Source organism: Corapipo altera, unplaced genomic scaffold, assembly GCF_003945725.1.
Source record: "Corapipo altera isolate COAL_440 unplaced genomic scaffold, ASM394572v1 268, whole genome shotgun sequence".
Classification (NCBI taxonomy): Eukaryota; Metazoa; Chordata; class Aves; order Passeriformes; family Pipridae; genus Corapipo; species Corapipo altera.
In genome coordinates, this window is record NW_020884901.1 from 7793222 (window position 1) to 7807697 (window position 14476).

The following is a 14476-nucleotide window of genomic DNA, read 5'->3' on the forward strand; positions in this document are numbered from 1 at the left end:
AGTAAGGAACAGTGTCCTGCTCCATTCCATAGATGGAAAGATACAAACATTCATACAGCTTCCTCTAAAGAGGCAGCAGAGGGGCAGGCACTGATCTCTGCTCTCTGTGACCAGTGACAGGACCTGAGGAAATGGCTGGAACTGTGTCAGGGGAGGTTTAAGCTGGATATTAGGAAAAGGTTCTTCCCCCAGAGGGTGGTTGGGCACTGACCAGGCTCCCCAGGGCAGTGGGCACAGCCCCAAGGCTGCCAGAGCTCAAGGAGCGTTTGGATAATGCTCTGAGGGCCAGGCTGGGATTGTTGGGGTGTCCTGTGCAGGGCCAGGAGTTGGAACAGATAATCCTTGTAGGTCTCTTCCAACTCAGGATATTATTGCAGCGTGGTGGTGGCTCCATCCCTGGAAGCTTAGGCCAGGCTGGCTTTTGAACAAGAATGACCTGTGTCATCAGTGGTGCAGCAATTCAGTGAGGATTTTTGGAGGCTCTGTAGGTAGGAACATGCTACTTCTCTGAGTTGCTCTCCCAACAAGTAACATTGCTGATGTGCAGCCTCTCAGTGAGTGGGTGGTAGCTCACCTTGGTCCCATGGATATTAACTTTGCATGTGCTGCGTCTTGGTTGTGTTTTCTGCTGTCCTGGGAAAATGTTTGGTCTTGGTGCTGGCTGGAAAATCTCAATTCACACACACTTTGTCTCTTAAATCTTATCATAGCTCCTCTCTACTTTGTGATGTGATTAGATTTAGGCTGATTTTCCCTGAACCCTTATCCAATATCTGGAGAGCATCACTGCAGAAGAGCCCAAGGCTGCAGCGTGGGAGTTGGGAGATACAGAGCATTAAGGAAAAGCTTTTCTTTAGGAGTGTAGTTTCTGTCTGAGCCATTGCTGGCCCAGATGCCTGCTGAGGGCAGAGATGTGCTGTTACCAACACCTCCACAATTACATTGTGTAATACTATCATGGGAGATGTCTTTGCAGCATGAGCTTGGCCACAATGCAGGACGGGCAGATGCCATCTCGCTTGGGTTTGGGAAAAGTTGGCTGAGCCATCACCTGCTCCATAAACTTGAATACATGTGTTGCTTGTCAGAAGCTCAGCCCGGGCAAAATCAAGACTGACTGCCAAGAAAACCCAAAGAAAGAGAGTCTGTCAGATTTATAAAGAAAGTGCAATTTAATGCTTAAAATGTGCCCCTGCTCCTCCCACAGGAAAGATGCTTCTAGTCTGAGCTGTAATTACACACAGATTTGTTTGACTTAATTGATTTCTGCTTTGCCTGAGTGAAGAAGCTCTGGCAGGACTGATGGTGTTTTGAGGGGATGGGGGTCTCTGGGTTTGGCCTTTGGTGAGTTTGTGTGAGAGCTCATGGCCGTGGTTCATGTGCTGAAAATACATCCTGGAGTCAAACACTGTGATATAAACTGTGTGTGCTTCAGCTGAGGGAAGAGTGAATACAAGGTGTGTCTTGTGTAAGCTTGTGCTGTTTTAAAAACCTTAAAAACATTCTATCATAGCTTTCTGTTTAGGCATTTTGCCTTGGTCAGGAGAGAAACAGTTTGAGAAACAAGGTGAAGTGGGTTGGCCTGCATTTTAACCCGGTGTGTTGCTATCCCTGGATTCAAAGTAGAATACAGAATTGAGAGTTTGACTTCAAACAATTTAAATGATTCCAAAATGTCCTGGGTTTGTGCTAAGCAAGAGAGGGATGGTGAAGCTGAGCACTGTTAATCTAGGGGTGCAATCCTACCCCAAACCCCATTTCTTTGCTTAGGTCAGTACAGGTGTGTCCTGGGCATCCAGAGTCTGTCTGGATCTTCTGCATTTTCTGAAAGAAATTTAAGAAGCAGAAGTTTTCATTCCCTGGGACCAGGACAGGAGAGGGAGAGCTGATCAAGGGAAAGAGCAGATAGGGGAGGAGTTGTCTCTTTGGGCAATGTTCTTTCATGTTTCACAAGTTAAAAAAAAAAAAAAAAGTCTCTAAAGAAATCAAATAGGGTTATTCTTTGTACCTGTAGAATGAAGCAAGAGTGATAATTCTTCCTCTAGTGTTTAAAAAATATCTGTAACAGGATTAGAATTGTATGATAGTATAAGGATGGATACATTAATAGCAACCTGTAGTATGACCTCCCGTAGCTTCCCAACACAATACTAATTTTAGATGAAAAGGAGTTTTGTTGGCCAAGAAACAGCAAATGGACCAAAGATGACAAAAAGAGCAGAGAGACGAATAAATAGACATTCTTCAAAAAAAATTACGTTTTGATCTTTTCCCTTGAAAAGAAAGAGAAAGGAGAAGCCAGACCCTTTTGGCTGCTTTTGGGTGCTTTGTTCTTTTCCCTTGTTAGATGTCTCTTCTGAGCTGTTTCATCCTGTTGTGTTCTGGAAAATGATTTTTGAAATGTCGAAACTTCAAGCCTCTTTTGTCATGGCTTAAGCAGTTCCCCTGAACTTTGAAGGAGACCCCAGCATGAGGGACAGGAACTTCTGATGCTGCCTTAACTGGACCAGCTTTGATCAGTGCTGGAGAAGGAAGGGGGTGGGGAGGAAAAACACATGCATAGAGAAACCCAAACAAATCAGTGCCCCGAGGTGCTGGTGGACCTCATGGGGTCGGGAGGGGGTTGTAGCTGTGTACTGATGTTCTCCATAGCACTGCAACACAGCTCTGTGGTGTAGACTGGCTCATAAAGCCAGTGGTTCTTAATGAATATGTCCTACAGTGGGATTTCTGGGATCAAGGAGGTGGTGGTGGGTGGAGAGTTGTCATTTTATTGCTGTATTCCCCGGTGTGGTTGATGGTTGCTTTACCCTGAGACCTAAATGTCTCTGGTTTAAGGAGGATCTCATCAAGCTTTCGAGTCAGTGGGAAGCTCAAAACTTGTGTCTAGGAGGACCCCCCGGGGGGGGGACGAGGTTGACAGCAGAGGACAGCAGCGTGGATGGTCTCTCTGGATGTCTTCAGAGGGTTTCTGTGCTGGAATCTGCTGCAGGAACTCCAGGCAGTGGCTGTAGTTGTGCTTCAAACTGGGCATGGGGGTGGTTTGGTAGGGTCTGAGGTCCTCAAGAAAGGTTTTCAGAGGGTACTTTGGAGCAGGGTCTACTACCCACTGCCTCAGAGGTGTGAGCCCCTCAAGTCCCCCATCATCCCATTCCCTCCTCCATCGTTTCCCTCCATCCAGAGACTGTGTACTGGGGAAAACAAACCCTGCTGATGTTCCTGGCAAGCTAAAGGTGATTTTGAAACAGCTCTCCCTTAGAAAATGTTTGTTGTCAGTAGATTCTAAAAGGATTTGTTACTCAACCTGCCCTTTCTGAGGTGGTTTTGATTTGTGTGCAATGGTGACTTTTGAAAACTGTTTTGTATGTGTGGATTCTTTGAAAATAAAGAGAAAAATTGTGTGAAAAGGCTTTGAAATAGTCAGAATTTCAGCTTTCAAAATATTTGTAGAATGTCTTTTGCTGTTATTTATTTCCTAGGCAAGCTATAAAGGGATCAAGATTGGGATGTTTGTTTGTTTGTGTTTTCAGTGGGAGCGAAGGTGATTAGAGTGTCTGTCTCAAAATCTTACCCAGCTGAGCTGCCACACACTCAGCTTCAGAGATGTGAGAAGTTTCCTTGCTGGAAGTTGTCCTCTCCCTCCTCCTGCATAGGAAGGAAGGAAAGTGTTTACAATTAACTAAAACCTTCCATTTCCCCAGGTTTGGGGGGTTTTTTAGGCTGAAGTAGAAACGCCTCCATTTTACACTGAGCCCGAATTCAGGAATTTTGGATTCAAACGTTTTTAATTTCTGTTTAAGAAAAACCCAAAACCAAAAAAACCCCAGAAAACTGATAGTGAGCATTATTTCTCAATCAGACTTATTAAAATCAAAAGAAGTAATTAATCTTCAAAATACCGGCACTTCCCTTGTGTAAGTTACAGTTCCATTATATTTGGGAAGATCTTTCTGTGTAGAGAATGTTGCAAAGCTTTATCAGTTTGTAAATCGTTTCAGGCTTCCCAAATTTGTGGTTTTACATGGACACCAAACTCGTGGTGAAAGAGAAGTTATTTGCTCCTCGCCAGGTGTCACATTTTGATGTGGATTTAGGAAACACTTTCGTGAATTGATAGTTGATGGGGTTTTTTTATACTGCCATCAGCAAATAGGCTGGGTTTTCCAAAGGGAATGAAAGTTTGACTGCAGGGCCATGAATGTGCTTCCCTCTCCTGGAGCAGCTCAGGGTGTGGGGCTGGTGTGTTCAGAGAAGGGCAGCAGAGCTGGTGAAGGGTCTGGAGCACAAGTCTGATGAGGAGCAGCTCAGGGAGCTGGGGGAGCTCAGTCTGGAGAAAAGGAGGCTCAGGGAGGACCTTCTTGCTCTCTTCAACTGCCCAAAGAGAGGTTGTGGCCAGGTGGGTGTCAGGCTCTGCTCCCAAGCAACAAACAATAGGATGGGAGGAAATGGCCTCAAGTTGCACCAGGGGAGGTTTGGGTTGGATACTGGGAAAAATTTCTTCACAGAAAGGATGCCCAGGGCAGTGGTGGAGTCACCATCCCAGAAGGGATTTAAAAGCCGTGTGAATATGGCATTTGGGGACATGGTCTAGTGATGGCCTTGGCAGTGCTGGAGGAATGATTGGATATGATGAACAAAAAGGTCTTTTCCAACCTTAATGATTCTGTGGTGGGGAGCTCTGGAGGTGACTCCTCTATTACCCACCTGACCTTGGGGTCCTGCCCTCCATGTAGCAGCTCCTGTGCCAAGATGCTCTGCCAGCTCCCGTCACCTTCATCCTTCTGAATACTAACGATGTGATTGCTTCATGTCTGGTTTGCTTCTGTTCCTCGCAGGCTGACTGTGTTCTAACTGGAAGTGGGGTTCATTAAGTAGGGATTTAATCAAGAGCTGGTGGTTTCGCTCTTCAGTCTTTGGGTGCAGAGGGAGTTGTCTGTAGCTGAGTCTCCAAACAAGGCGTACGTGCTTCCCAAGCCTCGCTCTTTATTAGAGAGCTGCAAAAATAAGGACGGAAACAAGATTGACAGACTACTACACAGACACGTACACGTAAATAGTAAACACTCCCAGAGGGTTCGTGTTGCACTTCTGTTTGGTAAAAGAAACCAGCAATTGCTATTATTGGCATTTAAAACTATCTTTAAAAATTCACGGAAAAGAATAATTAGACATAAAACCACGTGGCTCTAAGATACGTCTTTGTGCTTGGTGTTTTGCTCCTTTCCAGTGGTGCTGGGGGGTTTACCCAGTGATTTACTGCTGCCATTTTGTGATTGAGATGTATCCTGCAGCCTTGGCGGGGCAGCCCCTGCCTTGCAGTGTCTCCAGAGCAGCTGGATCCTGGATGTCTAATTTTCCTCTGCTTGAACAGTCAGTAGCTTGGCAGCCTCCATTGGCTTTGAGTGCAGGGATGTGTCTGTGAATATGTTTATGGTATATAAACACTATGAGTGGTGAAGACTTGCATTCATTTGAAATTAGGGCTCGGATTTGTGTGGTGCTGAGATCTGGGGATGCCTGAAAATGAGGTCACTCGCTGGGATGCTTGACTTGAGGCTTTGCTTGTTTTATCCTTTGCGTGGATAACGTGGTGCAGGATGAGGGTGAGAAGGGCTCCTTCTTGCTGAAGCATCAGGGATCCTCTTCAAAAGGAGATTCAGATTTTGTGTTCAAGCAGGTTCATGTGGGGTGGTCACTGCTGTGGGCTTACTGTCCTGCTCTTTTAATCTCTTGGCTTTCAACAAGCTAAGATCTTATGTGGTGCTTATAAAAATGTTGTCCCAGTCCTTTACTAAGTGGCCTAAGCCCTAAAGTTTCATGAAGGTGGACCCTGAATCTATAAACTTGCTATCCTCGGGTAATCACTGAGGAGGATTTGAATCTCCAGATAGTGGTCACAAATTTTGCTGCTGTTACCAGTCCTCACACGTAGTGGAAAGATGTCTGTGGGTTCCTGGTCTATCTGGCAGTTCCCCTCCTTGCAGGTTTCTTCTGCCCTGTTTTTAGAGGCTTTTACCCTGGTAAGTTTTGCAAAACACCACTTAATGGCAGAGTTTTTTTGGCTCCCCTCTGATCTGTGCAGCACTGCTATGGAGGCAGTCTTATAATCAATGTAATTGAAGATCAGAGTTAATGAGGACCTCTGTGCCTGCAAAATCCCCCAAGCGATGCTGGGCCTCAGATGTTAGATAAGGAAATGATTGGGCTGAACTGAAAATCTATTTGGCTAATTAGATGATGCATATTCCCAGATGCTGGTGGGGAAAAATACATTTTGCAAAATAAAGAAGCATAAGATTTTGTAAGAAAAGATTTTTGGCAAGAATTCACTTTTAACTCTCAGGAAAGAAAGGGTGAGGGAGTGTCTGGTACAAGAAGGTGTGTGTCAGGCCAATTCACTCACCTTCAGCTAAAGAAGAGAAGTGGGAACAGCTCGTGCTGCTGCTGCTGCCCATCTATGCCCTGAGCATCCAGGTGCCTTGTGGACACTGTTTCCATGAGCTGGATGCTCCAGTCTTATGGATCAGAGTAATTGCATCAGCCCACATTTCTACAGAAATGTGAGAATCAAATCCCAGTAGTGTAAGGGTAGGAAAACATCTGGGCAGAGGAGTTGGTGGACCATTAACTGTGGCACATTCCTTTGGAGAGGAATGGTCAAATGAAGTTCTTCAGGTCCAGGAGTTGATGAACTCATTATTATTTGCTGATCTTGATGTCACAGCACCTGCTGTAGAGAATGTTCTGATACTGGGCCAAAATGCATGTTTGGGGTTTTACACTCACCTAACACACTTTTTTCCCTCTCTTCAGGCAGCAGCTTCGTTGTGAGTGAGGGGAGCTACTTGGACATCTCTGACTGGCTTAATCCAGCCAAGCTGTCCCTGTACTATCAGATCAACGCCACGTCCCCCTGGGTGAGAGACCTCTGTGGACAGAGGACCACTGATGCCTGTGAGCAGCTCTGTGACCAAGACACAGGTAAGGGAGGCTGGGGAACAGTGAAGACCTTGGAAAGCTTGGAGATGTGAGGGAGAAGGTTTGTCTCTGGGTGTTTTAATGCCCTCTGTGCTCACCTCTGCTTTAGCATGGTGGTAGGCAGAGAGGATTGAGAGGTACCAGCAGGGTCACACAGTGGTGATCCCCATCAGCAAAATGTAAAGAAGATGGGCACAAAATGGGGATTTGAAAAGGTGGATCTACGAGTTCTTCGGTGTGACAGCTGCAGGCATGTGGAGTTTATCTGCTTCTAAGCTGTGCTGTTTTGCTGTGGGCTGTGCTGTGCCCTGTGCAACAGCCAGCACTGCTCTTGCTCACCAGTGGGTCACTAGTCTCATGGGATGCCTTCTTGGTGCTGTGGAGAAAAGTGGCCCTGTTGCTCCTGGTTTGCTCAGCATCTAAAGAGCACCCAAACCCCCATCTCTTTGCAGAGGTGACATCCCAGGTTAGCCCTGACTGTCTGTGTGAGCTGCTTCCCTCATCTCTTAGCAATGAGCTTCTTCACTTCATGTTTGTGTATGAGATTCGTGGCTGCACGTAAGGATGTTGGTGTCTGGTTCTGCCAGGGGGTCTGAAGGATGGCTCACAGTGGAGCAGGCTTTTCCTAAGCCTCCCACTGCCACAGACCATCATTAAGACACAGAATTAGAAGTCATGAATGCCCCATGGAATGACAGGGGCGACCCTGTTCTCATCCCTCTCTGCTCAGCTGAGATGCAAACATGGAACTTGGTCTCATGAACTCATTTTCCTGGTCAAGACAATGTTCTCTTCTTAGTATTCCTGTTCCTCAGGGCTTGTCTGCACAGAGGCACTGGCAGGCATGGCTGCAGCAGAACGATGACGCTGGAGAATTCCCTGTGTAGACAGCCTTGGGCGTCACCTACAGTCCCAAGGAGGGCTGGGAGGTGACAGCAGCCACCCCAGCAGATGGAGACCGTGCAGGAGGAGGCTGTTCTCATCCAGATGTCACAGAGCAGAAGGATCGTTTCAGACATTGGCAAGACGCAGCCACCTCAGCGGGAGGGGGAAGATGCATTCAGCTGTCCCCTGGCTCAGAGGAGGAGAGAAAAACTCTGCCTCCAGCAGCAACCACGGGGAGACCGTATGGAGCCAGACCGTGACTCCCCCATTGGAAGAGCCCTGTGGCTGCACTCTCCAGCCCCAGGCCCTCCTTGGCACTGAGCAGGGCTGGTTTAATCCTTGCATGGCCTCTGCTGTGAGGAGCGGCTGTTCTCCCGTGCCGGCCCAGCTGCTGCTCCCGCTGCGTCCCCAGCTCCTGGAGCAGCTTGTCGCTCTTGCTGGACGCCCCACGCTTGAGCAGGATGTGTCAGATCCTGTTTGCAGGGAAGGCAGCGATGCTCGTTAGCCTGGGAATCTCTCTCCTCTGGCACTGTCCTGGATCTGAAGCTCGCCAGCTGCTCTGTGGCTCCCAACCCTGGTACCCATCCCCCCTGCTTACCCGTGGTGAGGGCAGAGCAGCCTTGAGCTCGGCCTCCAGGTCCCTCACCTGAAATCTGCCAATGGGTTTCTTCGCCCTCTCTCCAGTCTGGGAGTTTTCACGTGGCTAAAACAGACTCTTTCTCCTGTCTGTGCCAGTGGGATCTGCATGGATCAAGCAGGACTGGCTGATGGGGCTGCTGATCTTCATAGCCTAAATCTAAGGCTCCCTTAAGAGATCCAAACTTCACAAAGACCTGAGCAACCCCCCACTTAAAACTAGGCCTTTGGAAGTACCTGTTTGACACCTTGCCCCAGGATGTAGCCCCAGGCACCACATAAGTTCATCACTGTTGACCAGCCTTTAACTGGTGAGAAGTTTCCACAGCAGAGTGGGGGCAGACTGTAACCCTGTGATACACTGCGTGTGCTTTTAGATTCATTTTTATTGATGTCATTCTATTTTTAAGGGTGATTTATTTTTATCACCCATGAGAGAGGCAGCCCTGTGGTTTTACTGTGGGACATAAATCCTGCCTGAATTTCAACCTTTTCGGGTCAGGGATTTTATCCTCTCTCTGAGTATCCCAAGAGATGGGTGCTGGGGTTTCCCCTGTCCTCTGTCTTCTTGGGCTGGGCAGAGCATCCGTGAGAAGGTTGTCCTGTCTAGAGGATGAAAGCCTCCCCTGTGAAGAGCAGAAGAGCCAGGGTTGAGGTCTTCCAGCACATTTATAGCTAATCTGACTTCAACTTCACCCTTGGAGCCACTCTCCATGGCAGTGTGGATCCAGCCTGGAGATCCAGTGTGGTCCCAAAGCTTCCTTGCTCCAAGGTGTAGACAGACATCTGTGGGTAGGACCCGTCCTTGGTGGAAGTGCCACTGGTTCCTGTCCCACGTTTGGACAGAGAGCTTCAGGCCACCTATGCTCTGTCTGGTGAGATTGAAACTCTCACCTTTCCCACCACCTCTTTTAGGTTGGAGTTTTAGGTGGGATCTGTCCGTACCATGTTCTGACTCGTGACACCAAGTACTCCTTCAGTGCGAAGAATAATCCCCAGTGTTTCAGGGGCTCTGAAACACTAGGAAATGCCAAGATGTATTTTTCTTGCCTGACCTTAATTTGCCTTCCCTCACGTCTCTGTCGTGCGACTCAGTCTTTAATTAAGTGATTGCTGCCCCCCTGACAAATTTCAAACCTGTGTTGCAAAGCTCATCAGAGCGTTTCGGAGGCAGCACCGACATCTGCACATGAGCCAAATGTCGTCTTCCTCATCCCTTCTGCCTTGGAAGCGGCCAGGCTGGTTGGTCTGACAGGACTGCAAATACAGAAACAAGTGGGTGCTGCTGGGGGACTCCTCCCTGCAGATGTGCCGGGCTGGCCATGGCCAGCCATGGATGGGGCAGGTCCCTCCTGGGGGCAGGACATGCTCCTCGGCTGGGGAGGTTCAGCCAAAACGCCCCACTCTTGGCAGGTGCTGCCTGCACTGCTTGAGACGAGAACAGAGAAGGTTTGTTGTCTTCTGGGACTTGCTGTCTTCACTCTCCATGTTTTGGACAGATGTGGGGAGTGTTGCCGGTGCCACTGCTTGTACCACACACTGGGATACCTCTGGGTATAATCCAGGAGTGCTTCTTCTCTGGCCTCCCTTTACCAGCACCGGGAGCATTGATAAGAGTGTCTCTTTGCAGCAGCATATGCAAATCCTGATTTGTGAGCACAATTACCTGCTTTGTATGCACAAAACTGATTCACTTGCACATTCTGTGGGCATCACTGAAGAGACCTGCTGGAGAATCGGTCCCTCAGGGCCAAATGCTGTAAGAAACAGCCTCTGATTTTGTGCTGTCAGGCTTTCTGGAGCAGTGGCATAAATGAGATGGATAGCTACCTTGATTAACAGGTGCAAATGTGTTGAAATTTTTTTTCCCATCTACAAATCAGGCACTTCTTCATCAAAATTCTCTCTTTGCATCCACAATTGGTAGCACCCCCAAAGCAATAGGCAGGGGCTTGTAAGGACCAGATGAAATGTGGTAGCGAAGGGTCTTTTCTGGAAAATGGCAGGAGAGGGGGGAAAAAAAAGGTTTCCATCATCTTCCAAATGGGCCAGTTTGTCACCAGAGCCACAGATGGTGCTCCTGTCTGGGTAGGACAGGGATGTTGTGGGCAGGAGACAGATGAAAGTAATTTTTAAACAGAGCCATTTTTTTCTAAGGCAACCTGTTAAGGGGATTTGGAGGTTGCAGAGCTGAGCATGTAAATCAGGAGATGACCAACCTTGGCGAGGGTGTATTTGTGTTTATGAAAACAGCCATTTCCTCCTATAGTTCAATTTAATATCATGCAGGTTTTGTGCACATCAAGTAATATTTGTTTGTTCTTGTGCACTTCTGCTATTTTCGCTGTTGGAGGATCCCAGTGCCTTTATTGACTTAGACTTTTATAAGATGAGGTTCTGTCTCTCCAAGGTATGGAGTTTAATAACTTGGTCAAAACCCATGTAATATACTATTCCTTTTCCTGTGGTGGCACAGCTTGCCTCGTGCTCCAAGCAGGGCAGGAGGCAGTTAACTCCCAAGCTAATTTAGCTTCAGGCTGAAGTGTTATACATAAACAGCAATCAAAACTCGTGCCTGTGAGGGGCCGAGTTAAGGTTATCTGTGCTGTCTTTACACTCTCATTTTCTGCCATTAGAGTGTTTAATCCTGCAGCTGCTAATGTTCTTGTAATGGCATTTCTGTGCTTGTCTAGAGAGCATAGGGAGGAGGGAAGAGGAATGAGTTTCCTTGTACAGAACCATGCCTGAACCTGTCTCCCTGACTGGGCCCATCCCACCAGTGCTGCAGGGGATTCTCACCCCACCATGGTCAACTGTGGGGCAGTGCTCACCCCAGAAGATGGCACAGCAGACCACCCTTGTCCACCCTCAGCACCTCTCGCTGCTTCCCTGGATCAGCTGTGCTCATGTGCCCCTGGCAGCGCAGTGTGGGAGCTGAGCGGATGATAATGAGAATTAAATCTGTGCAGAGCCTAAACTCAGGCACAATCCTTAGAGGTTAAGCTTGTGCTTAAGTACTGTGATGGATCTGGTGAAGAAGGTGACTTGCAGCAGGGGGAGAGGAGGGATAACTGTCAAATTGACTCCAGGTTTTCCGTCCATGCTCCATGCCAGGTCGGCTGGGCAAGAGCCACCTTCCCTGTCTTGTTCCTTGGGAGCTAAACTGCTTCTATGGAAGTTGCATTTCTCATCAGGATGAAGCAGAGGCTCAGGTTTGGAAAGTGCCATCCCTGAAGGGCAAGGACAGCAGATACCAGGCAGAAGAGAAGCTTTTCACAGAGGTTCGCCAGGAGTTGGTGCCGCTGCTGCCCTTGCTGGAGGATCCACGGCCTCAGCCAGAGGCCAACCCAGGCCTGAGGAGCAGCTCTCTGAAGGTGCTTCACTTGTTCACTGAAGCTGGGAATTTAATGAACTATTAAGACCATTGTTCATCCTTGCCTGTGTTTAATTTTCTCTGAATCTCCTCAAAAGAGGCCCTTGCTCTCTTATCCTTCAGGGACACATCAAGTTCTTTAAGGAAGGGGTTTGTTGTGGGGTTTTAAATCTTGGTACCAACGCTGTGCCAATGTGTGTATTGTCCTATCCCTGGCAAGCCACCACCTTAGGACAACATGTGGGGGGCAGCACAGGGTGTCCTGTGGGGAGGCAGGAGGCAGCCAAGCACAGGATTGCCCAGGTTCCCTCTGCTCTGTTTGCTCCTGGTCTGCAGCTCCTGCTGCAGGCAGCGGTGGTAAGGGGACACTGACCTTGCCAAACAGCAAGCTGGTGGCCAGGACAGCAGTGCCTGGGTGGCAGCTGCCTTTTACATCCACTTTTGCAGCCACCTTTGCTGCTGATGAGGGGATTCAGGCCCTGCATCCCTGCAGTGGGGAGGGAGGGGGAACCCTCCAGTCCTCCTGCCTCAGAGCAGGCTGGTAACCCTGGAGATGGCTCCACACTCGACTGGAAGAGAGAGGGGCTTTGTGCTGTGGCCCAGCACGAACACTGGAGCAGTCAGGGCTGGCAGGGTGGGCAGCACTGTGCTCAACAGCTGTCTCTGTTCACCAAAAAATGCTTGGCCTCAGTGCCCACCTCACTCTGCAACCCTTTCTGCTCATGTGCTGTGGAGGGTGGATGGAGGAGAAGCACGAGGCGGTGTTGGGGGAGCAGCTCACCCCACTGCTGGTGGGGGCTCAACAGGAATGACCACCCAGCTGGGATACAGAGCTGAGGGAGGCTGGGAATGTGGTGCTGAAGCTTCCCTTCTCACTGGCACTGGGGGTGCTCTGCTGGGGCTGGTGTGTCCCCTGAGGGGTGTGTGTGTCCAGAGAGGAGGGAACCAGAAAAGCTGGGGCCAGACCGTGCATCGCTTCAGGTGGAGAGGCAGCCCTGAAGCAAGTGTGTGTACATGCAATGCTCATGCAAGTGTGTATTTATAGCCCCCCAGGCTTCAGGAACAGGCTACCTCTCCAGCTGGGATCTGGACTTGCCCCAGGATGGTGCCTTTGCAGCTGGAACATGATCCTGGCACCGCAGGGCGTCCCACCAGGACAAGGGTGAGCACCAGGGATGGAGGTGCTGCTGTGGAGCAGGGAATCACAGACACCAGCAGTGCCAGGAGAAGGCTGATGAGCCACAGCTTTGCTGCACCACAGCCAAAGCTCCTCCAGTTCCTTAAATAGAATCGCCAGTGACAGCAAAGAGCAGCTTCCCTGAGAGCACAGGGACTTCGGGAGGCTCCACTTCACACTGTGCACTGGGCGGGTGGATTAGGGGGATCTTGCAGCATTATCACCACGGATCGGCTCTTGCCCTAATGAACCTAACAGGATTACTTGGCACGCTGGCAGTTTGTCCCTCAGCCCTGCTCTGCTATTTCTGGGCAGAGCATGGGGACAGGCAGGGAGGATCTGGGTGCAGCAGGATACCCTGTTCCCCCTCTGAGCAGAAGCAGCAGTGCAGCGTGGTGAGCAAAAATGGAAGAATAGTTTAGCAACTTCCAGCTTAGATGTATTAAAAAAAGAGAGCTAAAGCCTTGAGCTGTGCTGGTCAAGATGCAGCAGGAGCTGGAGGGCTGCTGTCCTCCACGTAGGTGGCTTTGCACCGTGCCTGTGCTGCTGGAGGTGGTGAGCTCGGATGTGGTTTGTGTTACATTTGTTTCCTTCAGGCATGAGCAAACCTCAGCGTGGGCCAACCCTGAACCAAAATCCATGGATGCTAATGCTGGCTGCAGCCTGTTCCTGCCCTTCTGCAACTCCAGCACTGAAACCAGCACGGAGCACAGGCACATGAGAAACCCTTTGCTCAGACAGGCAGGGGCAGCTCACGCCTGCATGCAGAAACTGGGTTGATTGTCGTCCCTAATTGGCCCTGTTCCTCCAGAGGAGTTTCCAGATCCTTCTCTCTTTCCCAGCTGAGGGCAGGAATGACAGACATTTCTCCAGGAGCTGTGTGCTCCCCACTCCTGCCTTTCTGCATGGGGCTCTGGATGGGGCACTGGGTTGAGCTGTCGGTCATCTGTCCCACCAGCCTCCATGGGGATGAAGGCACAGAGGAGGAAGGTTGCAGGTGAAACGTGTCTGTGGTGTTTGGGGATGTGTCCTGCTGCTTCGAACAATGAGTTCACTCTCCCTGAGCAGAAGCTGACACGGAGGCTCCGTGTCACCTGTAATTAGTCATGGCAGCACAGTCTGTGATGAGATGTTGTGTAAGTCAGTCAGGAGAGGGGAATAGGGGAGGATGGAGAACTCACTGCTGTGAGTGCTTCCCATGGCCTCAGCTCTTCCCTTGCCCTTCCACATAGCTGTAGGTGTCACAGGAATGTGTCTATATATTAGAGATATATAATAAGTATCTGAAGAGAGAGTGGAACCAGGCTTTGCAATAGAATGAGAGGCAACCAGCACAAACTGATGCATGGCAAGTTCCACCTAAATATGAGGAAGAACTTTACTGTGCAGGTGACCAAGCACTGAACAGGCTGCCCAGGGAGGGTGTG

The 14476-nt window shown here is 49.3% G+C and overlaps 1 protein-coding gene across 3 annotated transcripts in view; it reads left to right on the forward strand.

Moving 5' to 3' along the window:
• Positions 1 to 14476, forward strand: part of ASTN2 (astrotactin 2) — a 326379-nt gene that overhangs the window by 127348 nt on the left and 184555 nt on the right. For all 3 annotated transcript variants that reach the window (XM_027650010.1, XM_027650009.1, XM_027650011.1), the window contains exon 7: positions 6814 to 6981. In XM_027650010.1, the coding sequence (XP_027505811.1) occupies positions 6814 to 6981 (168 nt within the window). The remainder of the gene's footprint in view (positions 1 to 6813; positions 6982 to 14476) is intronic.